Below are 26059 nucleotides of genomic sequence, written 5' to 3' on the forward strand. Positions count from 1 at the left end.
TGTCGAAAAATCTGGCACGTTTGTTTAGGTAGATGCAATCATGGCGGATATATGGAATACTGTTTATGAGTTTGTTTGGTCAGAGCAATTTTGGTTAGCTGGAAACTATACTTGGGATGTGCTGAAAAATACAGATAATGGCATTTATCATCCGCAAATAGCAGATTTGCTTACCTCTGTTTACCTATCTATTGTAGTTTATACTATAAGAATACTTTTCGAAAGGTAGATAGATCTTGTCTCGCACTCTCTTAATGATTAATCTTATTAGTGACTATTACTAGATCTAGATCTAGTATTAGTCTTTTCACTCAGTCTTATGTCTTAAACTTACTCTACTTTAGTACTTCTAGTCTAGATCTAAATAGATAATTAAATAAATTATTAATAATATTATAACATTAACAATGATTAACATCATATTAAATCTAATAGACTCATTAAAACTCAGTCTTTCTCTTACTTTTACTTACTCAAAGTTACTCAACTTACTCACATCTACTCGACGTCTATAGACAGTGAGCATAGATCTAGATTATTTCTAGACTCTAGATCTATCATCTAGTTACTAGTATTATAAGATGATTATAATTATGATAGTCTATATATTATCTATAGTATAACCCTAGATCTATATAATAATAATTTTGTCATTATGATTATGTCTAGCTACTTAGTCACTTAGCCTCACTTAGGTCATTTAAGTCATTATTATTTAGATATCTAATAATGATAATTTAGAATATCTAGAGATTCTGATCTATAAATCTATATTAATTATATAGGCAATATATAGGGTTTAGTTTTTTTTTCAAGTTTGTAAGATGTTAACAATGGATCGATCTAAAAATCGGTAGGAATATAGCCAGACACACATGTACTATTAGCAAAAAAAAAAAAAAATCAACAGGTTGCAACTTACCTGGAATGAGTATCAGTAAAATTAAAATTTATGTGTTTCTCTAGTACTGGTATCAAAAAGTGTCACATTAGGCTAAAAATTAGGTCTTTCAGTGCGAATTATTTTGATAGAAAAAATTGAGTTTCTTATCTTATCTTATATAATACAGACGTTACTTCAAAAAAGAAGATGATTACGTCCTACGCGTCATGCATTTAGTCATGCATATTAACCAATGACTTAAATTCTGCCAAGTCACTGGTTTTCCTGGCTAGCTCAGGCAACCCATTCCATGCTCTAATAGCACTAGGGAAGAAGGAGTATTTGTACAAATTTGTCCTAGCATATGGGACGAGGAATGTGCCTTTATCTTTGTGTCTTTCAGAGTATTTTATTAAATTTTGTTTTTGTATTTGAAGATTATGGTTCAGTGTTTTATGTATGATTGCTACTTTACTTTTGAGCCTTCTGTCCTGAAGGCTTTCTAAATTTAGTGATTTTACTAAAGGTGTTACTCTAGTCAAATGTGAATATTCGTTTGTTATGAATCGCACTGCTCTATTTTGTGTCTGTTCTAGTTTCTTAATGTTTTCTTGAGTTGAGGGGTCCCAGACGGAGGATGCATATTCTATTATTGGCCTAACCAAAGTTAAATAACATTTTAGTTTTATGTTCTTATTTGATTTATAGAAATTTCTTTTAATAAATCCTAATGCTTTGTTTGATTTTTTTGTAGTTTCATCAATATGTGGATTCCATGACAGTTTTTCATTTATTATAACACCTAGGTATTTTGCGTTTTTAGTCTGTGTTACTGGTTTGCCATGAATAAGATAAGTGGAATTAATTTGTTTTAGTTTTTTTGTTACTCTTAATAACTGACATTTTTCTGGGTGGAAAGACATGCTCCAATTTGATTCCCATTTCTGTAATTCATCTAATTCTCTTTGTAAAATATCTGTGTCTTGTGTTGTTTTTATTGTTCTATATATTATGCAATCGTCTGCAAATAATCTGACTTTTGTTCCTGAACTAATGCAATTTGGTAAATCATTTATGTAAATTAAAAATAGTAGTGGACCCAAGACTGTTCCTTGAGGTACACCTGAGTTTACTGTTATTGGTGTTGATTTAGAGCCATTTATTATTACAGTTTGTTCTCTCCCTATCAGAAAGTCCTTAATCCACTGATGCAGTGGACCATTAATGCCGAAATATTTTAATTTTTTAAGCAAACTATGGTGGTGAACTTTGTCAAAAGCCTTAGAAAAATCTAGTAAGATAGCATCTATTTGTTCACTATTATCTAAACCTTTTGAAAAATCATCAATTAGTCCTATTAGTTGTGTTTCACATGATCTATATTTCCTAAAGCCATGTTGGTATGGTGTGAGGACATTTTGTTTGTCTAAGTGGTTTATGATGTTGCTACATATTATGTGTTCTAGGATTTTACATGTGATGCTGGTAAGTGATACTGGTCTGTAGTTTCCTGGGTCAGATTTTTCTCCTTTTTTAAATAGGGGGGTGACATTAGCTTCTTTCCAGTCCTTTGGTACTCTGCCCTGGTTAAGTGAAGCCTGAAAGAGTATTTTGAACACTGGGGCTAACTCATTACTTAGTTCTTTGAGTAATCTAGCTGGAATACCATCAGGTCCAGAAGCTTTATTTGGTTTGGTGTTGGCTAATAGTTTTTGAATTCCATTTTCTTGTACTACTATATCTTCTATGTTGTCTACTTGGTTCAAATTCAGTAATATGTCTTTGTCTCCTGGGGCTGAGAATGCTGATGCAAAGTATTTGTTTAGGATGTTTGCTTTAGTTTCATTATCATTATGTATTATGTTATGTTCATCTTTTAATGGCGCTACGCCTGTTGTTTCCATTTTCTTAGACTTAATGTATGACCATAGGTTTTTGTTGTTATCTTTAGATATTACATTGTTTATGTATTCACTCTGCAGCTGTCTGCTTACTTTTTGGGTTAAGTGTTTAATTTTTATATACTTTTTGTAAACTCTTTCTGCATTAGTTTCTTTAAATTTTCTATATAGGTTTTCCTTCTGTTTACAAAGCTTCTTTAGTTTATTATTAAACCAGCATTTATTTATTTTGTTTGATGTGTATTTAGTTGGTATATGATTTTCTATAATGCTTTTAAGATGGTTTTTAATGAAATTCCAGAGGTCATCAACTGGTTGGTTAATGTCTTTTTCTAATAAGAATGTTTGTTGAAAGTTTAATGCAGCTTGGTGTAGTTGTGTTAGGTTACATTTATTCCAGAGTAAGATTTTTCTTTTGGGTTTTGTATTGGCTACTGCTTTTATCTGACTGTGTATTTTTATGATCTCATGGTCTGATAGACCAGGGATAATATCATAATCAACTACTAATCCAGGTCTGTTGGTTAAGAAGAGATCTAATGTGTTGTTTAATCTAGTTGGCTTTTTAATGATTTGATCTAAACTTAGGTTGTGTAAAGTTTCTATGAAAAGCTCATTTATGTCCTTAAGGTTTTGGTGTTTATCTATGGTTAGTGTTTTCCAATTTATATCAGGTAGGTTGAAATCACCCATAATCCAAAAAACTGCATTTTTATTTGTCTCTTTAAGTGTAGTAATCTGATTACATAGTTCCTGCATGTATTCTAAACTAGAATTTGGAGGTCTGTAAATGCTGCCTATTATTAGGGATGTTGAGGTGGTATTAATTTTACAAAATGTTGATTCTATATTTTTTGAGTTAGGTAAGGTAATTTCTTCTGCTATAAGAGTGTTTTTTATTGCTAAAAGAACTCCTCCATGATTATCAGCCCTATCTTTTCTAAAAATTTCATAATTACTATTGAAAATTTCTGCATTATAAATTTCAGGATGTAGCCAAGTTTCTGTGCCTGCAATTATGTCTGGTTTCTCACATTCTAATAAAATTTCTAAGTCTGCTGTTTTGTTCCTAATGCTTTGAAAATTTATTACTAAGGTTTTAAGGTATTTTGGTGTTACTTCTTTAGTAGGTTTGTTTAGTGAGGCTGTTGAATTAATTTTAGTAGATTTAGGTTTAACAGGAGTGGATCTAGCTAGTGGTTGGTGAGTTTGGTTTGGGATGGTGTTTAGGATGTTGTATGGGTTAGAAGTGTCTGCATCAAAGGAATCAAACAGTCCTGATGTAAACTGAGGTAACCCACACGGTACACAGTGCCATGATGCATCTTTGTTGCCTAAGGCATAATACACAGGTGTATTCATATGGAGACATGATGCATGGTACCATTCATCGCAGGTGTCACATTGAATGGCTCTCTGTTTCATGGTGCATACTTTTTTGCAGATGTTGCATCTATCTTTAGATCTAGGCCCTGGATTTGACTCTACATCTCCTGCTATTAATATTAACAGTGATAGGTATTTATTTCTGCTGTGTCTGATTGAGAACTTCCATTTGTGATGGGTAATCTTTTTTAGTGTTATGGATGTGTATGTTAGGTTATTTTTTAGGTTGCTTTGATCTAAAGTGTGATGATTGATTATGACTGTTGTTTCCTTTTTAAGTTTAGTGTTGACTAAGGTAGATCTGGTTCTGTGTTCAGCTAGTGTGTATTTAGTAATTATTAGGATAAATAGCCAGAGCAATTTCATGATGACTGTTGTTGATTTTAGTTTTTAAAGGGGTCTAGTCTAAATCTAGTTTAAGGTTTACAATGCCTAATTTATGTCTAAATCTAAGTTGAAAGCTAATTTACAATGACAATTAAATCAAATGAAATGGTTTATTAAATTCAAAATATGGACCTAGACTAGATCTAGATCTAATTCTAGATCAATATATTTACGTGTATAATTAACTATATAGAATATTACTATTAGTTATTAGTAGTATTAGTAGATGATTAGTAGATCTAAAGCCTTAATTAAAGTCTAAGTCTAACACTAGACTGACTAGATCTAAAATAATAAAATAATAATTATAATAATAAATAATAAATAAATATAGACTAGATCTAGTCCTAAGCTAAGAGTTGTTAATTGGAATTAATTAGTGGAAAAAATGCTGAATTAAGTTAAATATATAATTTAAAGATATTAGTTTATTAGTTAAATAGCTTTTTTAATGAATTTGGTTTGATTTAATACAACAAAACGAAAATTTTAACTCATCTCTTATAACAGTAAACAGGGAGCAGCCATCTTGCCAAGAGCGCGTAACTCTTAGTTTTCCTGAACGAACACAACTTTTTCAAGGAGGGTAGAGTTTCTAAAAGAACTATAACTTTTTTATTTTATTAAATAATCTAAAATATCTTATATTATTTTAAAGGAAAATGAATGGGCTATAAAAGTATAGTAAATTAAATAAATTATTTAAACAATTTTTTTTTCCAATAATTTTAAACTAAGTATGGAAAAAGAAAAAAACTGAAAAAAATTCATTAAAAATTGATATATAAGATTTAAACTTTTAATTAAACATTTAATCTATAAATAATAAAAAAAATCACAATACTTAACACATATATATAATCACTTCATATTTCATAAAAGATGAACAAATGCACTAAGAAATTGTATTATTTACATTTTTTGGTTCCCCGGAAATAAACTAAAATATAGGAACCATTAACATAATGTTGTCTTTTTTTTTTTTTAACGTGTTGGTACTGCATTGAATTTACTATCAAAACAAAGAACAATCACTCTCACATCCAGGAAATAAAAAAAAATGAGAGAAATTAAATGTTTAACATAAAAAAAATAGTGAAATAAATATTAAAAACCAAGTTACTTGCTGAGAGTAACGCCGCACTGACCAGCGCTAGCGAAGTTACTTGTTGAGAGTTATGCCACCCTGAAAGAGTTAAGTTGGATGTTTTTGGTTTCATTTCAAGTGCATTCACATCTTCAGCCATTGTTCTTTAAGAATTTATCAATAGAAAATGAATTGAAATATGTACATTTCCTTTTGCATTTTCAGGTGTATCACTGGGACACCATTGATGATTAAAGAACAACTAACTCCTTTTTTTTTCTTTTTTTTTAGTATAATTTGAATGTTTCTATTGTATTAAGGCCAAACGTTCAAAAAGATATTATGTTCGTATCTTTTAAAACCTGTTTTCAGTCATGGACAATTGTATGTTGTTCTCTCCAGAGTTTCTTCTTTTCATTCACTCACAGTCATTTGCCATAACCCATCCCATTCGGACAACTGTATCTTTCAGGAAGTGTTCACCCATCACTAAATAGAGGCGCATGCTACGTGGGGGTCAACTATATATATATATATATATATATATATATATATATATATATATATAAACTAGATCTAGATAGAATTCTAGATTCTAGCTTATCATGGCCTATGTCACTGTCTATGTAAAGTATGTTACTCACACTGTAATTCAATATATTGTATCATGTACATAGAAATAATCTAGAGTCTAGATCTAATCTGGATCTTATCAGTAATCATGAGTAATGACAAGTTATTAGCTCTAGATATCTAGAGTTTATATCTAGATTAAATCTTCAATTTCTTCCATTAACTTTTAGATCTAGACTTGTTGAATTGAAATTGAGACAGTGTGAACCAATGAAATTGTCTCCGAGTTCTATTTTAATTTTCTAATAAATTGTTAAACAATGTCTCTCATTCATTCAAGAATAAAATTTAAATGTTGTATTAAACTTCATTATATTGTAGTTTTTTGTTTGTTTTTCAGATACATTTTTGGACCTATTGGACATTCTTTTGGATTAAAAGCAATTGTGAAAAAGGCTGCTCCAGTTCCTATATTGGAAAATGCTTTTAAGCAGAAAAAATCACCATCAAATGAAATTTTGCAGGTAGAGATTTTTGTTGTTGATTAGGACAGTCTTGTTGGGTTTCATTCAATTGCTTTTATTGGCATGCATTGAAAATATTTTAAATTGGAGACTCAAAATGTTTTTCAGCCTGAAAATTCTTCCTACTAAATTGATTATTGAAGTTTTTCTGGATTTGGGGGAGTAGGATTATGCCACTATTTAAAATATATTTCAATGCATCTTTAAAAAAACAAAAATTAATTGATGTCTTGGTGGTGTCTTAATTATGAACTCTGACAGTTGGTAGGTAATTAGTACATCTCTGAAGTTGACACGAAGTTGTCATGAATCTTAAAATATTAAATAGCTGCAGGCTCACTGGTGCTGCCATATTTTGTACTGTTCGTGTAAGGTCACAATTAGGGTGGCCTTTAAAGTATTATTGGATTATTTTGTCAATGAAGTACTTGAAAAGTTAGAATGAAGTGGATTAAGTGTGTGGCCTGCTGGTATGAAAAGAATGAATCAATACAATTTCTTTCTTTTGAGAACTACATGGCTGTGTTGCTATATATTACAGTTAACATGCATCATAGATATATAGGTCACATCAGCCACATGAAGAGGCACACAATTACCACAAATCTATGTGGTCATCATTGTATGATGATGGATGAACTGTATAATGATTGAAATATATTAATATATTATGTAGCTAAATTAGACATCTGAATGGAAGTTAGGCATCTTGCTAGGATGCTAGATTTGACAGTTTGTTAGAAAAGTTGTCACCCTTGCCAGGAAACAAGGGTTTAGCATCTATTGAAAATTATATTGTAATCCATAAAGAAAATCCTTTTATTTTTAAAATAAAACCTTTTTTTTTTTTCAAAAAAAAATTGACCAGTTTTAAAACAAGACTTAAATGTTTTCACTAAGAATCGTAAACTAGGGAACAGGAAGATGCAATGAAAATGAAATAGTATCTTTGTTTTTATTTTGTAATATGTTTATATTCAAAGTTTTATTATTAGTCAGATTAATGTTATTAAATAAATATTTAAAAAAAGTTTTTGTGTATAAAGTTTATTGGGTATACTGAAAACCCATGAAAGTATCTATTTTTACAAATTCTTAACTAGCAAAGTAGAAAAAAAATCTTTTATAAAAAACAAAGCTTAACAATGGAGAAAATGCAGCACATACATCAATATCTCTCAATAATGTAGAAGTTATTTCCCTTATACAATATCAAACATAATTATTAATAACTAATATATGGCATCCCTCAGTCGTGAAGCAACTATGGATCATCTTATGGAAAAGATATGAATGCCTGAGCTATCTCACCTACACAGTCTTTCCCCCCTCTCTTCATGCAGCTGATGTACCCAAAGGAAAATCAAATGCTGATATAGTTTCAACTTGATCAGAGAAAAGGTGTGGGAGAAATAGAATGTACAATTATCTAAGGAGACTGACCCCTACATATTTGTAAATACTGGAGGATTAATTTCCCTTGTTGGTATCAAACAATTAATTACCAGAAGTAAATTTGATAATTGTTTTTTGTTTTTAATTGATTTATGTCTTGTGAAAATTTGATCCGAGAATGGGTGTTGGAGAAATAACATGTACAAACTTTTTACCAGACAGAGTGAATCGATATAAGCTCGATGAAAACAGTGCCTGTATTGCGTGTAATAGTATCAATTAATTTGCATCAGTCATGTGATTAAAATTGTAATAGATCTAGACTAACAATAATACATTTGTGCAATTAGAAATATTTTTATCAATTGTTTTTGTGTAGCCCAAGAATTGAAAAACCACAAAGTAATGTCACACTCTCATTTTTAACCTACATTTTTTGTGTATATATATATAATATCAATAAGCTTGTATGTTATCATTAGAACATTAAAGAATAGTTTCAAACTTATAAACACAATATTAATAGTATAAATAACATACATAAAAAAGTGTACACACTGTAAATATGTTTTTAGAACTATTTTATTCTTAGAACAACTTTTCTTTTATAACAAGGTATGTAACTCTCCTCTGACAATAGTTTCTCTTCGCTTGATTTTTATAAATGCTAATGAAACACCTGTGAATTACCATGAATGTGAAGAAGATGAAGATGATTTACTGCACAGGTTAATGAGAGCTTTACTGTTCATGTGCTAGAGACACTGGTATAGCTTCGTGTGTAGCTTCAGATAGAGCTGGGGTTGTTACTGTAGACAATTTTAAGGCAACAGGAGGACCTTTTGTGGAATGTTTTCAACGCACAAGGAACATTGTGATGAGGAGTTGTGACCATTGTTTTTTCTTCTGAGCAAAGATGCCCTTGTATGAAGACATTACACCATCAATACGGGTACTGAATTCTACAGCTCTGGTCATTTAGTCGACTTCTTGGGCCTTTTGTTACAATCAGAAACATGGATTTTGAATGGTGTGGGCACTCCCTGCCCTCTGCTGGCATGCAGGCAAGTTTTGTACCATAATTCCTCAATTTTGAAGTTTTGAACAATGGACTGAGGCTGCAATAATTGAACAGCAGAGTTGCGAGGGATGACTGCAAATATATATATATATTGTTATAACCCTGTACCTGCACTTACACTGATGGTGCGCACCAGCACACTGTACAACCCGAGGATATACAGGATATTCTAGAAGGACTGTTTTTGATCCCGCTGAAGTGATCTGCTGGTTATATGAAACATCTGAACTGACTGGGACTATGTGCCATCCTGTGTGATACCAGTGAACTGTATTGAGGACCTAGAGCGACACTTGAAAATGTGTCGGTGGTCTGTATTAATGTTTAGATAAGAAAGTACTTTTAGAACTTAAGACAAGACTCCCTGTGACTTGATTACTGAAGTCCATGTCTCACAGTGTATTTTATAACTGTAAATAAATACATCGTCTATTGTTAGCTCCTTTGCCTTAGAGTTACTACAATTTATAAATATATTATACATATTATACAAGTTTTCTACAAAACTTATAACCTTTGATATCTTGCAGCATCCTCACGGTATCAGTAACCACCGCCTGATATCTGTAAGCATAGAATACATTTCTCAGTGTAACTTTTGCTTTTGGTCACAGTATCAGTGGCCATACTCAATTTGCCTGGCTAGACCAACAATGTATGCTCCAATAACTGTATTGCTCACAGTGTAACCACTCAAAACTTCTATGCATTCAATTAGTGGCCTTTGCAAAAATTTAGTGCTAGAATTCTTTTTACTAAGTGTTAGAGTAAAACATTTTATCTGCCATTGTTGTTTTGTTTTTAATCTAATATCTCTTCTTTGAACCATCTTTTTTTGGTCTCTGTAAAAAAAAGCATCTTTTTTTTATTTCTGATACTTCTACTTATACATTTTTTTTTGTCTCTTAAAAAAAACTTCCTTCCTCCTAAATTAAAAAAAGCAAATAATCAAAATACAATTGTATAAATATATTTAGAAGATTTAATAACAATAAATATACACCAAGAAAAAAAAAGTGCTAGAAGTAATTAATTTGGACTTTTTAGTATCTAGGCTGACACAAGATGATCAACCAGCACACACTATGAATTGATTTTTCTTTGTACAGCAATTGCATAGAACAGGGGTTGGCAAATTATGACCCATGGGCCACCTGTGGCCCGCCTGAGCATTTTATGCGTCCTGCAGACACCTACAAATATTAGATGTGCCCACAGATTATATTATATATCAAATGTATATTTATTAAAACTGAATAATTTTATAGTTTTAAATATTTGCATAAATTATTGAAACTTCTGATTCTTATGATGAAGAGGCTAAAGAAACATTGTCTATAGATGTAATCTAAAAAGTTAAAAGTAAATGAAGATTATATAAATTCTAATTGGCAATATGTTGAAACATTCAGTCAAAGATGCCACCTCCAAACAGTATTTATTCAATGCTATGAAGAACTGTGCTGAATTTGTTGGGTTGGCATGGAACAAGATGGTATGCTTTGACTGAGAAAAACATAGGTTTGTTTATAAAATTACCAATGTCCCTACCATAAGCTCTTACTTCTAGACAGGAAAGTTTGTGTAAAGCTTCATTGAATATCAAACATGTTATTGACCCAATTATCTCAGTGATCAAACTTATCAGAGCTAGGGATCTTAACCAGAGGCAATTAGAAAGGACAAGGTATTGAGAAGTATGTGGAACCTCTAGGAAGAAATTGTTATGTTCCTGGAAGGACATTGATTGTGACTGTTACTAATGATTGTAATGAAGAGTTGAAGACAGACTTCATGTTTGCCATCAACAATATTGCAATGGGTTGTTATCAAAGAAATTGTATGTGCATGTTACATCTTTTCAAACAAAGCTATCCCATTTCTCCAGGCAAGCAAGTAAAAACAGGTTTTGTCCATTTCCTTTGCTGAAAGGTGAAACCATTACTAGTGAAATGGTTGAAAAGTAAAAGACTTTTTTGGATTCCTTGATTGTGGAATTAGAAAACAAATTTTAAGATGTCAAGAACTTGGGATTAATTTTTATTATCCTCACCATTATAACCATTTAGTGCAGAAGCTGATTTAGCTCTTGAGGACATACCTCCAAGCAAACTTTGACCTGAAGAAGTTCAAGTTATTTCTTCCATGGGAGTTTTATGCGTCTTTGCCAAAAGCTGCATTTCCACACTTAAATAACTTTGTTGTTAAATGTTCACATCATTTGGGTCCACATACAGCTGTGAACAAGTGTTTTCTGGTTTGAAAATAAACAAGTGTAAGAACAGATCAATACTGACTCTAATTTGAAAGCAACTATACATTTGTGGTGATGTGAAAAACAATGATAAATTAAAAAAAAATATTAGTAAAATTAGTTTCAAAAAATTGTTAACTCTTGTGTTGTAATTCCTTAACTGTGTTAAAAAAAATGAATTGTAAATATATACAATACAGTATAACTGAATTGAAAGACATATCATATTTTTGTACATTATAATTATATGTAGGTATGTATGTGTGTGTGTGTGTATATATATATATATATATATATATATATATATATATATATATATGACTAAATATATGGCTCTATATTTATTTATATTTATGACTATTTTTAAAAAATGCATCCCTCAATAGAAAAAGGTTGCCCACCCCTGGTATACAATATTAATTTAATAGTCTTGAAGGATACTTTTAGTTCATAAAAAATAATTAAAAAATGGATTTTTTTAAAATACAGAAATATATTTTTATGTTTTGAATAGTAAAAATAATAGTCAAATAATTTTTTTTACTTAATCTGCTAATTCTTTCCTTTTCCAGTAAGGTTATTCTTTCCTTTAAGTTTTTAACTTTTATTTGATAACAAATTTTTTTTGTTGGTTATGGGTACTTATACATTGATGACATTTGGGCTATCACTTTGCCCAAAGACTTGCCTTTGACCATCACAACTCCCTTTTATCAATGCACAAACTAATTTTTTTTTTTATCACAAAATAGTTAATAACAAAATATGCTAAATGTTTTATCAATATAAAGTAAAAATTGCGATTTGAAACAATAAGGTTGGACACAAATAATTTATCAAAGATTCCTTTTTATAGCAAAGTATACAAGTTGATCTTTCATTACAATTATTTAAAAAAGCAATAATTAAAAAAAAATTTCACCTAGTCTAAGTGTTGATTTCTATGTGTGGATTTTATTAATTATATTTTAGTAGGAACATTACATTTTAAATTGTAAAGTTTCCTTTCAAGGCCTCAAAATCCTTTCGGAGCATGTCAAGAAGTTTGAAAACTGTCTCTGTGCTTGGTGTTGTACAAGGGTATTTTTTGTCTAAAGTAAATTGAAATATATGTATATATATATATATATAATTTGCACATATGGAACAATAAATGTAGTTGCTGCGTTTAAAATGAAATGTTTACTAAATACACCAAAAATATTAACTGCTATGACTGATAGAATGCTTTTATCTATTTCAGAGTCTTGCCAAACAAACAGATATGACAGTCAGACAGGTGGAGCGATGGTTTAGGATAAGAAGAAATCAAGAAAGAACGCCTGTTTTCAAGAAATTTTGTGAATCCTCGTATGTTTGTATTAGTCTTGTTTTGCAAAAGTAGGACAGCTAGATCTAGTTCCATGTTGGATGTTCAATATTTATAAAGTAAAGGTCATGATCTGAAATAAAACTTCAGCTTTTTTCTATACAGGTGGAGAGGGTTATTCTATTTCTTCATATTTTGGTATGGAGTTTATTTACATTTAGATGTAAGTAATTTTTTTAAATATTGTTATATATAAGTGGGTGTAACATGTGGGAACTGCCTGTGAGTTTTTGTGTTATTGTGAAATTATTTAAATGCAAAATTTATTTATACTTTTATCAGTTTACATTCCAAATTTATTTAATAAAACTTGTACAGTACAAACTTGTTAATTCATACTTCTCTGCACTGGTGTCTTATTTTACCAGTGCTTAGTTGAAATAAAGCCCTATATGATTCTAACTCTAAATGATATTTTTATGATACTAACTCTAAATGATATCTTTATGATACTAACTCTAAATGATATCTTTATGATACTAATTCTAAACCACTGTTGCTTGGTTCACAGAAAGTTTGGTTTTATGAAACCATGCAAGCATGGGCTGGATGGCCACATCATGTAAGTGTTATTGCTAAATATATGTCTTAACAGAGTTACATGCCAGTCGACCATTTACAATATCATTTAAATGTTGAACAGATTTATGTTTAAAAAAAAGTATTTTTTCCCCATAGGTTTGTTACCCATGTTAACATGTTTTATCTGACTCTCTTTCCTCAGCACATCACTAATGATGTCTACTGGTATTACATGATAGAGGCTGCCTTCTATATTAGTTTGCTCTTCTCTCTGTTCACAGATAACAAGAGAAAAGTAAGTTATGGAAATAGGTTGTTGCTCTTTAAATTGATGATTGCATGCAGGCTTTGTCAGTTATGGCTTTTGATATAACTTTATTATTTTGAAACATTTAGGATTAGGAAGCTATTTTTTTTCAAGTTAAGTCTATCAGGTTCAATAGTGTAATGTTATTATAAAATTCAGAGATGGACTACTGTCTCCAGAAATTCAGGGATGGACCACTGTCTCCAGAGAATGATATCACTATGTCAAAAACATTATATATGATGATATGATAAAAAAAAATAGGACAGAGCTTTTTTTTTTAAACTGCTTAGTTTAATATAAGTGTACTGTGAAATATAATAAAAATTGTATATCTCATACTACAGAGTCTTCATAAAAATACTAGATTTTATTTACTGACACCTACCATTTAAGGCCTGATTTATTGATTCTGGATACCTTCTTTTCTCTTCCTCCTTATCAACCATTTCTATATCTTTATTTTAACTTAAATTCATTTTTATCAAGAGATGTAGCTTTTAATTAACCTAACAGTGCAGTTCTGTAGGTTTGAAAAAAAATAATTAAAAAAACAGTTATTTCCTTCATCAACAATCTCCTCTCTTGTACTTATTAATTAAAAGTACAAAAAAGGCAACACATTATTAGTTTGCATTATTCATTGTGACTAAAACAATATTTAAATAAGAAAATAAAGGGAAGACAGTAATAATTGATATTATGTTAACTTAGTGTGACCTTTCTCCAATTCTGTTTAAAGGACTTTACTGAAATGGTCATCCATCATGTAGCCACCTTGTTGTTGATGTTTATGTCTTGGACCAACAACTTTGTTAGGATTGGAACACTGGTTCTACTTGTTCATGATGCTGTGGACTTCTGGATGGAGGTAATATTCTGCCAATGTACTTTTTTAAACAAAAATATTTGCCTAACTTATTGTAAACATTGAATAAATGATGGCGTCCTTTTGAATGTAACAGAAATAAAGAAAATAATACATACATGGAAGCAGTAAATAGAAACGATAACATTTAAAATTAGCTAGTTAGATCCTTGAACTTTAATTAACTAAATGACTCTTTCATTAGAATTTGTTAGTTAATAGTATGACCTGATTTATTGATTCTGGATGCTTTCTCTGCTCTCTCCCTCCTTATCAACAGTTTCTAAATCTTTATTATAAAACTTAAATTCATTGTGAATCAAGATCAGCAGCTTTGAATTAAACTTTCAATGCAGTTCTCTAGGTTTGAAAAAAAAATTTTTTTTTTTTCAAAATCAGTTATTTCCTTTATCAAACAGCAAGTTCATGCTTACCATATCTTTAATACAGAGATGCACATCTTATGGCCCTTAGGGCTATATTTGTTCCCTGGCGTGGTGTAATCTGTCCCTTAAAACTTGCATACATTGCAAGAAATCAGTATGTTCAAAAAAGGAAGACAAAATGGTGGACTGTGACATAACTGGCCAAAATTTATATTTGGCTCCCTGGCCCAGAAATCTTGGTCATCACTGCTTCAATATATCTTGATAGTATTCTGAACTCTTTTCCTAGAGCTATGCAGTCTACTTATAGCTGTAAACAACCAAAGACAATTTTAATAAATTTTGTTTCTAAAAAACATTATTGAAAAAAATTACTCAGTTATGGTTCTTTAATGCACATTTGTATTATGACCACTTCGAAAGTAATCTTTTGACAAGAAATGTAATTATGAGAATAACAAGAAATTAAATTTTGCAGAAATCAGTTGGATTTTTTTTTTTAAAACAATAATTTATATTCAGAAATTATTATTGAACCAATTTGAACATTATTTTACTCATGTCTAGTAAGAAATAAGCCTACCCCTTTCCTTGGCCATCCTAAAAATGTATACACATGTATGTGCAACAGAAGTGATGTCATTGTCATTCGAGTACTAACTAATCATGCCAGATGTCAGTGAAGTTGTAATTAATGTATTCATTTGTTTGTTTCTTCCAGTCAGCCAAAGTAGCCAAATATTTAGGTTATGACAAGCTTTGTGAACGTCTCTTTTTCATCTTTATGGTCGTCTGGGTCTTGACAAGAATGATCTTGTTTCCTTTTAGGTAGGTATCAAATTTATTCTATTCATTTGAAATATCTTCAAGTTTAATCATTATTTCTTAGTTAATTCTAATAAATAAATAGTCTTATTCAGTATTTCTATTACTAATAATGACAAATAGACTTGATCTCTGGTTTGTTTTTGAACACATTTTCACAAAATATTTTTATTTATATTTTTATTTTGTTAATGACATGCTTAATCAAAATTGTAAAAATAAAAATCAGTTGAGAAAATGGACATGTTGCTGTTAGACTTTTTTTTTTCTGTTGGAAGGTGTGGGTTTTATATTCTTTTAAGAAATACAAATCAATGTCTGCATGTTTCTGTCTGAAAGGATCATTCGTTCCACTATGTTTGAGGCTCCAACTGGTATAGGAATTCCAACAGTTGGTTGGTGCACTATGTGGTCAGTGTACAACTTTTTATTATGTATTCTGCAAGTTCTACACATCATATGGTTTTACTACATTTGTCTGATTGCTAAAGATGCTTTCAGAGGCCAAGTGAGTACACCATTTTCAATTCTTTCTTACCTTGGATTATACATTTGCTTTCATAACATATTAATGATAAGCATAGTAATTATATTCTTCAGTTTTAGTCATTGGTCAATGTTATTGGCTGTCTTCTAAGTAACTTTGATTATGAGAATAATTGGCAACAACAGAAATTAATGATTAAAGTTATGCCACCAGGAAACACAATTTAAAATTTCCATCTAAACCCCTTACATACTATACAAATTGTTCCCAATCATATAAAGCTGTAAACATTTGAAAGCTCCATTTATAACATAAACATCTCAACCAATTCCTGTTACCAACTTTAGCCAACATTTTCTTGGACACTCTTAGACTGCTTCAGAAGAGCCTAATTTTGTATGCATCTTCTCAAGATAGTTATAATTTCTGAATGATTTATTTTTATAAAAATCTAGCATCATTTAGAGTTGGTTAATTGTTTAACAATTAGATCTAGCCTAGTAAATAAAGAAAACAGAGTGCTGCCAACAGTAAGTTGGTACCGTTCAGTTAGCAACTACATGATGTGAATTTTTTTTTCTTACAAGTTAATTAGAAATTAGTTGTATTGGAGCTTTTAAAAAGTTAAATGCAAAAACAAAAAAGATTATCTGATTCCGTGTTCATTTTAATAACAAATATTGAAGTGCTATATTGATTCCCCTTCTTATACCTATATCAATAGCTTCTACCGCAGTACAGTGAGTCTTTTACATTTTAAGTCCTACAGCAGGAAAATGCGTTGAAATGCTTACAGCAGACTTTTAAACTTTCCTATATGAAGAGCTCATCATGTCTCGTTTTGAATGAGAACTAGTGTGTCATTACTATTTTTTTTATAGTTAAAACCAGATGTGTATCGCTGGTTTATTATTTTTAAAATAATTTTTCATACGAATGGTCTGTAGTCCAAGTGTATAAGCCCCCACCTGGGATAATGAGTATTTTTTAACCTTTTTTTTTATTCTAAAGGTATTAAAAGTATATATATATATATTTTAAAATAGACATATCCTTCAATTTTTTATAATTGTTTATTTATTTATTAGTATTAAATCTTAAATTTTATTATTTTTTCAAAATTTTTATTTTATAAAAAAATTTTATTCAGAGTTACCCCTCTGCTTAAGGTGTGAGAAAATTTTTCAAACTGAAAATAGAAGTTTTTAAGTTAAAATATAGGAACAAAGCCTTATAAGATAGAGTTTTGATCTAGACCAGTGGTTCCCAAACATTTTTGTCTCGTAGACCCCTTGCCAGGTTTTTAAGTTTTCGGTAGACCCCCTGCATTTTTTTTTAAATTTATCAACTTCAGATGTGCTTTTCTCACTGATTTCTATGCGATATATATTTATTAAAGACATTCAAATTAAAATAAAGCAAAATAAAATTTAATATGCATTACAAGAATTGACCAAACAAAACAAAAAAAACGCCCATTGGTGGGCAGCTTTGAGAATAAAATTTCCATATTGGGCTGCTTCAGTTTAGTTAGGGTTAACATTATAACTTCTCGATTTGATGATGTTTAACTGATTTAAATTTGGAAAATAAGAAAATTCATCCTTGTCATTGTCATTACTTTAATCCTCACAAGACACATTGAGATTATCACTTCGTTTCTTTTTGATCCAATTGAAGTTATCACGTTGTAGCTGCAAGTTAACCTCATTCAATTTATGAAACAAGTTTGTGAAATAGACTATGTCCGATTCCCTCTTAATTTCTTTGTTTTAAAATCTATAGGATCTTTACCACCCAAGAAATCAGAAAAAAATTGTGTCAAAAATAAGCCTTTCGACAACTATCATCCTTCATTGTGAAGGAGCAATTGATCAAAGTTTCAGGCAAAGAGCAATTCTTTGTGAATTTCTTGATTCCTAACAAAAATATAATAACACTACATAATCAGGCAAGGTTAACTAGTCCAGTTTTTTTGTTTTTTTTAAAAGTCGTATTAACACAAGAACTTTTCATTGTCCATGACTCATTTTACCATTACACCTTTGAACTGTATTGTTTTTTAGAGGAATTTTTAAGGATATCAGATGTAGGAATGTGTAAAACAGGTTGTAAAACCTCTTCAATGGCTGACCAAGTCAATACTTTGCCTATAGTGTGCAGTTTACTGGAGTTTGATATAGGCCTAAGTAAATATATTGTAAGACTCTCACAAACCTATTTTCTTTTGTGATGTTTAATCAACATTTTCCTACTGTGGCTTAATTCTGAATTTAAAAGTTTTCAAAAGTATTTCAAATCTGAATCTATTTTATTTCATGTTGAATTGTCTCGATGTTCCAGCTTAGATGGTTTCATAGCGACATAGCTTCAAACTTTGTTACATAAAAAGAACAAATGTTGTTCGACTAAGAAAGAATGAAGCCAAATTTTTAATAACCATAAATTTACTATCTACATTTCATTTTATAGACTCGGCTATGTAACTTATTAATTTCATGTTGAGACAATTAAGGTATTTAAAATAATATGTTACATTGTTAAAATAAAATAAAAACCATTCGGCTAACAGGGTTAAAATTCAAAGGAATAACTAAGGTACAAATCACGTGTGAACAAGTCAATTTCATTAATGGTCATGCTTGAATGAGATCCGCCTTCGTAGTCCCCCATTTACAAGTCATAGACCCCCAATTTATTTTTTCACTTCTGTAGACCCCTTGGAAGTCCTCATGGACCCCTGGGGGTCTATATAGACCACTTTGGGAATAACTGATCTGGACATAGATCTAGATTAGCTAGATTCTCTTCTGGATCTAGAGTTCTAGCATGGAGATAGAAATTTAGTTTGATCTAGATCAATAACGTTTAGATGAAATTTAGATTAGGCACATTTGTAGTGGATCCACCAGATCAGTAGCACTCAGATCTGACAACTTACCTTTCAAAAGTCTCTATAAAAAGAAAAAGAAATCCTTTATTCCTAACTAAAAATTTTTTTGGCTGCCCCTCTTTTTTTTTTTCCATCCCTCCAATGAAAGGCTAGTACAGCAGACTTTTAAACAAAGCTTACACTTCTTTGAATTACCTGTTGCATTCTAGCAAATAATAATGCCCCCGCACTACACACATTTTTACAGTATTATATTCTGTAGGTCTCAATCTAGTCTTTATAAATTGTGCTACACATTCTCATTAACTAGATTCTTTACATTTCAAACTGTAGTAATTCTCTTCACACATACCTACTTTCTTTGTAAAAACTCATTCGATAGTCACACTGATCTAAGCCATATCCTGCTCCGACCGAATATCAAAAAGTACTATCTGGTGCACCCATATATATATATATATATATGGCTTCTTCTGTCTTGGAAGACAATAGATGCGCCTAGATGAATTACTGGCTTTGGTTACGTCTTGAGATGGGGCAGAATCTGGAGTGACTGATCAAGCCAATTCTGGAGTGGCAGAGTTTGCCACATATCGTGCATGTATATGCATCTGTCCTAGGGCTAGCTGACAGGGCAGCTTTCTTTTTCTTTCTCTTGGCTGATGCAGCTTCGTTTCTTTTGCATTTGGCAAAGTTCGTACCAGCACGTATAGTCTGTTACCATGCTGTCTGGTCTTGGGCTATCTCCTCCCACATACTTTGTTCAATGCCAGTGGTTCTCATGTCTCGCTTGGGTGGCCCTTGGGTCTGACTCCCTCTGCAGGCTCAGCGTATAGTATTTCTTTAGGGATTCTTCCATCTGGCATGTGAGTGATATGACAGAGCCAGCGTAGTCTTCTATAAATATATACAAAAATAAAAACTCATTCAATAGCCACACTTGATCTAAGCCATATCCTGATTCTGCCAAATATCAAAAAATACAATCTGGTGCACCCCTAATATATATATATATATACCTTAATATATAAATATTAATTACGCTTAAGCAAATAGTCGATTGTGCAAGTGTTACACATTCTGGTGCCAAACAAAATAAACGTTTTGACCACTAGTGTTCCAAATTTGGACTTTTTTAGTTAGGCAGGTCTGAAGATCTGAAGTAGCTGTGACAGAATGAAAGAAGTAGCTATGACATAATGAATGTCAATATTATCATTTTAGATTTATTTATAGAAAATGCAGCAATAAAGTTTTAATGTAAATCTTTTTCTGTAGTAATTAAGAGCCTTTAAAGCTATTTAAAGCTATCATTTTCAATGCTTAGCACTTCTCTATTTGTGCTTAACTGCACTTTCTTTGCTTAAACTAAATTTGGCGACTCAAATGGCAGAGAACAACTCAACTAGATAAGAAAAATAATTTTTCTAATAACAAAAGATCACATATGATTCAATTATTTGACAGATGGAGAAAGACTCCCGCAGCAGCTCAGAATCTGCCAGTGATTCTGGTGGTGATATTCTGGAAAGCAAAGAAAATCGTATTGACCCAATCAAAGCACCAACTCAATCTCTCAATGGTGTAGTCAGTGCCAAGGTCAAAAAAATGTCTTAGAGTTATTTTATTTTAGTTAAGTAATTTCTTTTTTTTTTTTACACCTGCCAAATTCCATTGATTTTAAAATTTTTTTTTAGAATTAGATGTTTGATTTTAACTGTTCTCAATAGGGGACACAAATTTAAAAAAAGATTTTAAAAAAAGGACAAAAAAAAAGTATTTACTTTTTATCTAGATATGATTTGTACAAATATTTAAAATTGTAACATAATCTGTGTGCAGAGTACCATCCATTAACCTACTCACTGTATGTGCCTCCAGCAGTTAGGGCTGTAGCTTTTTTTCTTTTTTTTTAAGACTTACACCACATAAAAAAAAATAATTTAACACTTAACTCATTCCTTATGTATTGTTACATTGTGCGCCACTGTGACTTTAGCTGAAGACATATCACTGCATTTTGTGTTATTGATAGTTTGTACCATTTTCTTTATTTCATTTTAAAACAATAATTATTGTGTTTTTTTTTCAACCAAAAATCACTAAAAACAGTTTTATTCTCCTGTATATAAATGTATGCTTCAATGTGTGCATATTTGTGTGTGTGTGTGAGCATGTTTTTAGTGAAAAAATAGGTCACACAATGTAAATACAAAAATATTGGAAGGCCTAAATAATTTTATTCCATTTTTTTGTTTGTTCAGTAAATAATGAAAATTTTATGCTAGTTTTAGATATAAATGCTCATTATATTTCAAAGAAATGAAAAATATCTTTATTTTGTTAATATTAACAATGTTTGTGATAAGTTGAATATTTGATCCTTATTTAATTATCTACAAAAAAGTTAAAAGAAAAAAACAAGCACATTAATTTGCTTTATGAGTTATGTAAGATGAAATTCCTTTTAAATTTTTCAATATTTGAACTGTAATATGCAAAAAGTTGATAAGCAACACAAAATTACTTGATACTGGTATAAAATTCTGCTAGCATTTTCCACATTTAATCATGCACCTTATTTTTCACATTCCCTATTTTCCTTCTGCTGCACCAAGTTAAATGAAGGTATGAACTGATTGACACAGATTTTAATTTACATAAGGAATGAGTTAAACTAGCACCTAGGCCACACAGTGGGAATGTCTAGATTTATTTACTAAGTTGTTGATGAATAAAAGTCAGCAATGATGAAGCTGCAGTCAAATCTGTTTATGACTTGAGCAGACCAATCAAATGGTAGTATAGATCTGTGCAGAGATTTTGTTAGGCATACCAGTTGAAGGTCACTTGGTATTGGCATTCATCAAATTATTACATATAGTTTCTTGTTTTATCTTTTTCACAATTTTCAGTTATGAATGATATATACATGTATGTTTATTATATAAATATATGTGTTTCATGATTTTGTTAAAGCTCTTGTCTATGCAGAAGTGTGTGAATTGTGATCAGTTTGCTTTTTATGACCAGTATGGTTGGGTTATAAAAATAAAATTTTGAGTTGGCGATTGCATTCATCTACTGTCCATTTGACTGGCATGTTGTTTTGAATTATATATTTTAAATTCCTTACATATCATAATTTGCCTGTAGAAGTTGATTAATTGGCAGTGTAAAACAGACTTGTTTGATTTTGGTCTCAACTGTTTATCCAGTTTGACTGTATGAAAATATCTTTTTTTTTTTTGTGTGCATTGATTGGGATTTATAAAAAACTATACTGATAGAAATATTGTCTTTAATATAGCATTGAGATGCTTAGGGTTTTAGTTTAACCAATTTTTTTTACATTTTTAAACTTAGATATGTACTTTTAAATATGTCAATAGTGACTGATATATATTTTGATAGAGGACACATTTGTTTCTAATGAAATGAGCAAAAAGAGCTTGTATTTCCCAACCTGGGCAACTCTGTAGACCTTTTGATGGTGGCTGGAAAATATTTGAATATACACAGAGAGCGCTTCTAAAGAAAGAATATGAATTTGTGTGTGAAAGTGGATCAAAGATGAGAAAGGATGGGGAGAGAGAGGTCTGTTCTAAGGTTTTATTTCTATGGGGGAAAAAAAGGTTAAAGAAAAACTCAGCTGAATTAGTAGATTTTAATGGTAATATATTCAAGCCATCTTCTGAGTTTAAGAGTTAGTATTTGGATTTTTTTATATCTAAACCATTCATATGTTTTAGAGTAATTTACACCTGAGTTTGTGTATTGAGAGCAGTTTATCAGGGTAATGCTGACCCTAGCTTTTTTTTTTTTATCTTATAAACAGCATGCACTTTGCTGTAGAAGGCTTTGTTTACTGCATAGTAATTGTTTTCCTTTGATTGACATGCTATGGGTTATAACCTCATGTACTCACCTTGTGCTAGCAGGTCATCAACTGACCATGTGTAGTTTGGTGATTTCAATGAATATGACCACAAGGACTAGTGATATATATATATAAACAACAAAGCACCTTTTGTTGAATGTTTGTCCTGCTGTCCAAATTCCAATGTACAGTCTGTATTTCATTTGATCATTATGTTTATACTATTTGAATTCTGTTGCTGATAGTGTTGACTCTATCACCACTTTATTTATTTTTGCACCGTGTTCTTTGAATAAATTTGTTTTTCTTTTTTTTTTTTTATATAACCTAAATAGTTGTGAAAATGAGTTTTTCTTTTTGTTTGGTTACATTACTAACAATTTGAGTGACTGATGTTGAGATGTAATTGCTAATATTTACAGTGGACAAAATTTCTCTTGCTTGTTATATGTCTTACTGAGCTATCAAGCATTGATTTATATATACAGAAAATCTATTATGTTTTATCAATATAACTCCATGCATCCACTTATTTGAAAATAAGTAACTGGTGCATGCATTATCATGTGAGTTTCTTCCTAAGAAATAGTTAATCCAAATAGTCTTCTAGTGTAGGATTTTTCCTACTGTGCTTTCTTTTGCATTCAAATGGTTTCATCACTTCACTTAATTTTAGATACAAACTTTCTAAAAAGTGTTGTACCTAATCAGTTATAATGTTCATAGTCATCACTGATGCACATAGCTATAATGATGCTGAACACTCACACACACACACACAGTGGTAATAATGAATGGATCTTGCATGTAATTGTAATACAAATATGTTTAATAATGAATGCATCTTGCATCTAGCTAATTCCACATGCACAGATATGTATATAAATATATACTGGTACACAAATGTACAAGTAGGTTTCCTTGAAACTTCTATTAATTAGACACAAAATTAAGGATAGATTAGTGATTCTTTACTGTATGGAACTAACAAGAAGGGATAGTTTAGTGAGTCTATACTGTATTGGCCTCCTTAAGTCGTAAATCAACTATGGTTCATCTCCAACACTTTTTCATGTGGCTGTGGATCTCTTTTGGAGAGACACTCCCGTCCACATGTATTGCAGGTCAAGGTGGCTTTTGCTTTGGCGGTAGAGAAGCCGACCATTTTTAGTATGGCACGCTTTTCTTCAAGAGCTGAGGCCCATGTTTTCTCACTGTCCATAGCTTTTTTGGTCACCCTCTCTCTCCAACTAGTGCGGTCTAGGGCTATATCTTCCCAATGGTCAATGGAACTAACAAGAAGGGATGATTTAGTGAGTCTATACTGTATGGAACTAACAAGAAGGGATGATTTAGTGAGTCTATACTGTATGGAACTAACAAGAAGGGATGAATTAGTGATTCTTTATTGTCTGGAATCCATTTACATATTAGTTAGCGCTCACCTGCAGGGCTTAAATTTGAGTAGTTCAATAATACTATTTGGTTTTCTCCTCCTACCATTTGGATTCACATTGCTTGAAACAGCTTCAAACTATTCCTTCAGTATTTCTGTTTTCATTTGTTGGTATTTAAATACATAGGACTCAGTTTTTACATTTTGTTAATCAAAAGGATTTCCAAACTAGTTGCTTTCATGGGATTGTTCTAATATTTAATGAAATCATACTCCTGATACAAAAACCTTTATTGTGATTCACATGCTACAATGATTAATGTTATGTGAATGATTTTCTAGAAATTTATTATTTAGTTTCTGATATTTTCTTTCTGTTTTTCAACCTTACTTTCTCACTATATTGTATAGATTCCTGAGTATATTACAAAGAGCATCAGTTTGAGAACTGTTTTTATTAATAATGTATTGATTGATTCAGAAGAAACACTGGTCACATTGAACTATTCTGTTTATGCAGCCATTGAATGTGCTAATCACTTGTTATTACCAGGACATTAATTGTATGACTTCATTGCTCACGTTTTCAGTGAAATCTTTAACTGTCAAATAATCTTGAAATGATAAATTATTGTTTTTTTTCCCACAACCAATGGAAGTTTAATTTAATTTAATAAATCAAGCCATGCCTGCAATATTTTGTCTGTAATATCTATTACATCTGCAATACTGGTATTAAACATTTATTATTCTAGCAGTACTTGGCATTACCTGATCACTAAACAATTTAACAATTAGAATTATCTTTTCATGCATGTTTAAGATGGAGGTATTATGGGCTAAGTATGAAACAAACAGTTCAAAGAATGACTATGAAATAATGCCAACCCTTTATCTAACACATTCAAAGTGGACACTTGATCTAGTAAGCGTTTAACAAACTTCTTGCAATATACCTACATAGCACACACGTGTATGCACCAACTTACATGACTAATTTGTTATTATTGTGGTTTATGGAGGGGACAAAACAGATATAAAACTTCTTTAGCCTACTCACCTCCACATACCCATACATAGAAACAAAAATGTTTGTGTCACAAAGAGCGTCCTGGCAAAGCTGTAGATTTTTAGTATTTAGGAAATATAAGGACCCACAATAGTCATTTCTTTTAAACAAAAAACCAATTGATTAAACTGTGTACTATTAATGACTTAGCAATAAAGCATGTGTTGCTATCACTTATTTCATACTTTGCCAAAGGAAACCTTCTCAATGAATTTAGGATGAGCAACTTTTTCAATTGCACTTTTACATTTTATCTTCTTTTCCAGTTGTATTTATTAGGGGTTAATATCCATTATAGGTTTTTAAATGAGGAAGTTAGCATTCACTTACAGAAACTGCATTTGTTCAAATTGACTATACATTCAATCAAGTTTCAACTCAGTCACCTGATAGCTATGTCAGTTACAATTACTGTTGAGATTGAGCAATGTTCTTAACTAGTTTGACCTATCAAACTATTAAAACTAAAATAAACTGATTTTTTTCTACTTAGTTCACTTCTATGTAGAATCATGTAAGTTTCAGATATTACTTCTGAAAACCACATACAAAATGGCAAAGCTTAAAACTATTGGACATTTTAACA

General features: G+C 30.8%; 1 protein-coding gene across 3 annotated transcripts; it reads left to right on the forward strand.

The window, feature by feature from the left end:
• On the forward strand, positions 1-25161 carry LOC106079942 (ceramide synthase 2-like). 3 transcript variants are annotated; one of them, XM_056043451.1, is made up of 11 exons: positions 1-225; positions 6618-6741; positions 9748-9783; positions 12715-12821; positions 12946-13003; positions 13352-13402; positions 13565-13657; positions 14412-14540; positions 15645-15751; positions 16088-16256; positions 18021-18173. In XM_056043451.1, exons 1-11 carry the CDS (start codon positions 41-43, stop codon positions 18156-18158), a joined length of 1197 nt encoding a protein of 398 aa, XP_055899426.1. In that variant the 5' UTR covers positions 1-40; the 3' UTR covers positions 18159-18173. The 3 variants fall into 3 exon arrangements, with proteins under 3 accessions (XP_055899426.1, XP_055899418.1, XP_055899427.1); XM_056043443.1 differs by lacking the exon at positions 18021-18173 and adding an exon at positions 20596-25161 and having other exon boundaries at positions 4-225; XM_056043452.1 differs by lacking the exons at positions 9748-9783; positions 18021-18173 and adding an exon at positions 20596-25161 and having other exon boundaries at positions 4-225.
• Positions 25162-26059: the final 898 nt, after the last annotated feature.

This window comes from Biomphalaria glabrata, chromosome 1 (assembly GCF_947242115.1).
Source record: "Biomphalaria glabrata chromosome 1, xgBioGlab47.1, whole genome shotgun sequence".
Classification (NCBI taxonomy): domain Eukaryota; kingdom Metazoa; phylum Mollusca; class Gastropoda; family Planorbidae; genus Biomphalaria; species Biomphalaria glabrata.

Coding starts and splice junctions, on each gene's coding strand:
- LOC106079942 (XM_056043443.1), top strand. CDS start 41: ATGGCGGATATATGGAATACTGTTTATGAGTTTGTTTGGTCAGAGCAA. Junction 226..6,617: donor ATAAGAATACTTTTCGAAAG/GTAGATAGATCT, acceptor TTTGTTTTTCAG/ATACATTTTTGGACCTATTG. Junction 9,784..12,714: donor GTAACCACCGCCTGATATCT/GTAAGCATAGAA, acceptor TATCTATTTCAG/AGTCTTGCCAAACAAACAGA.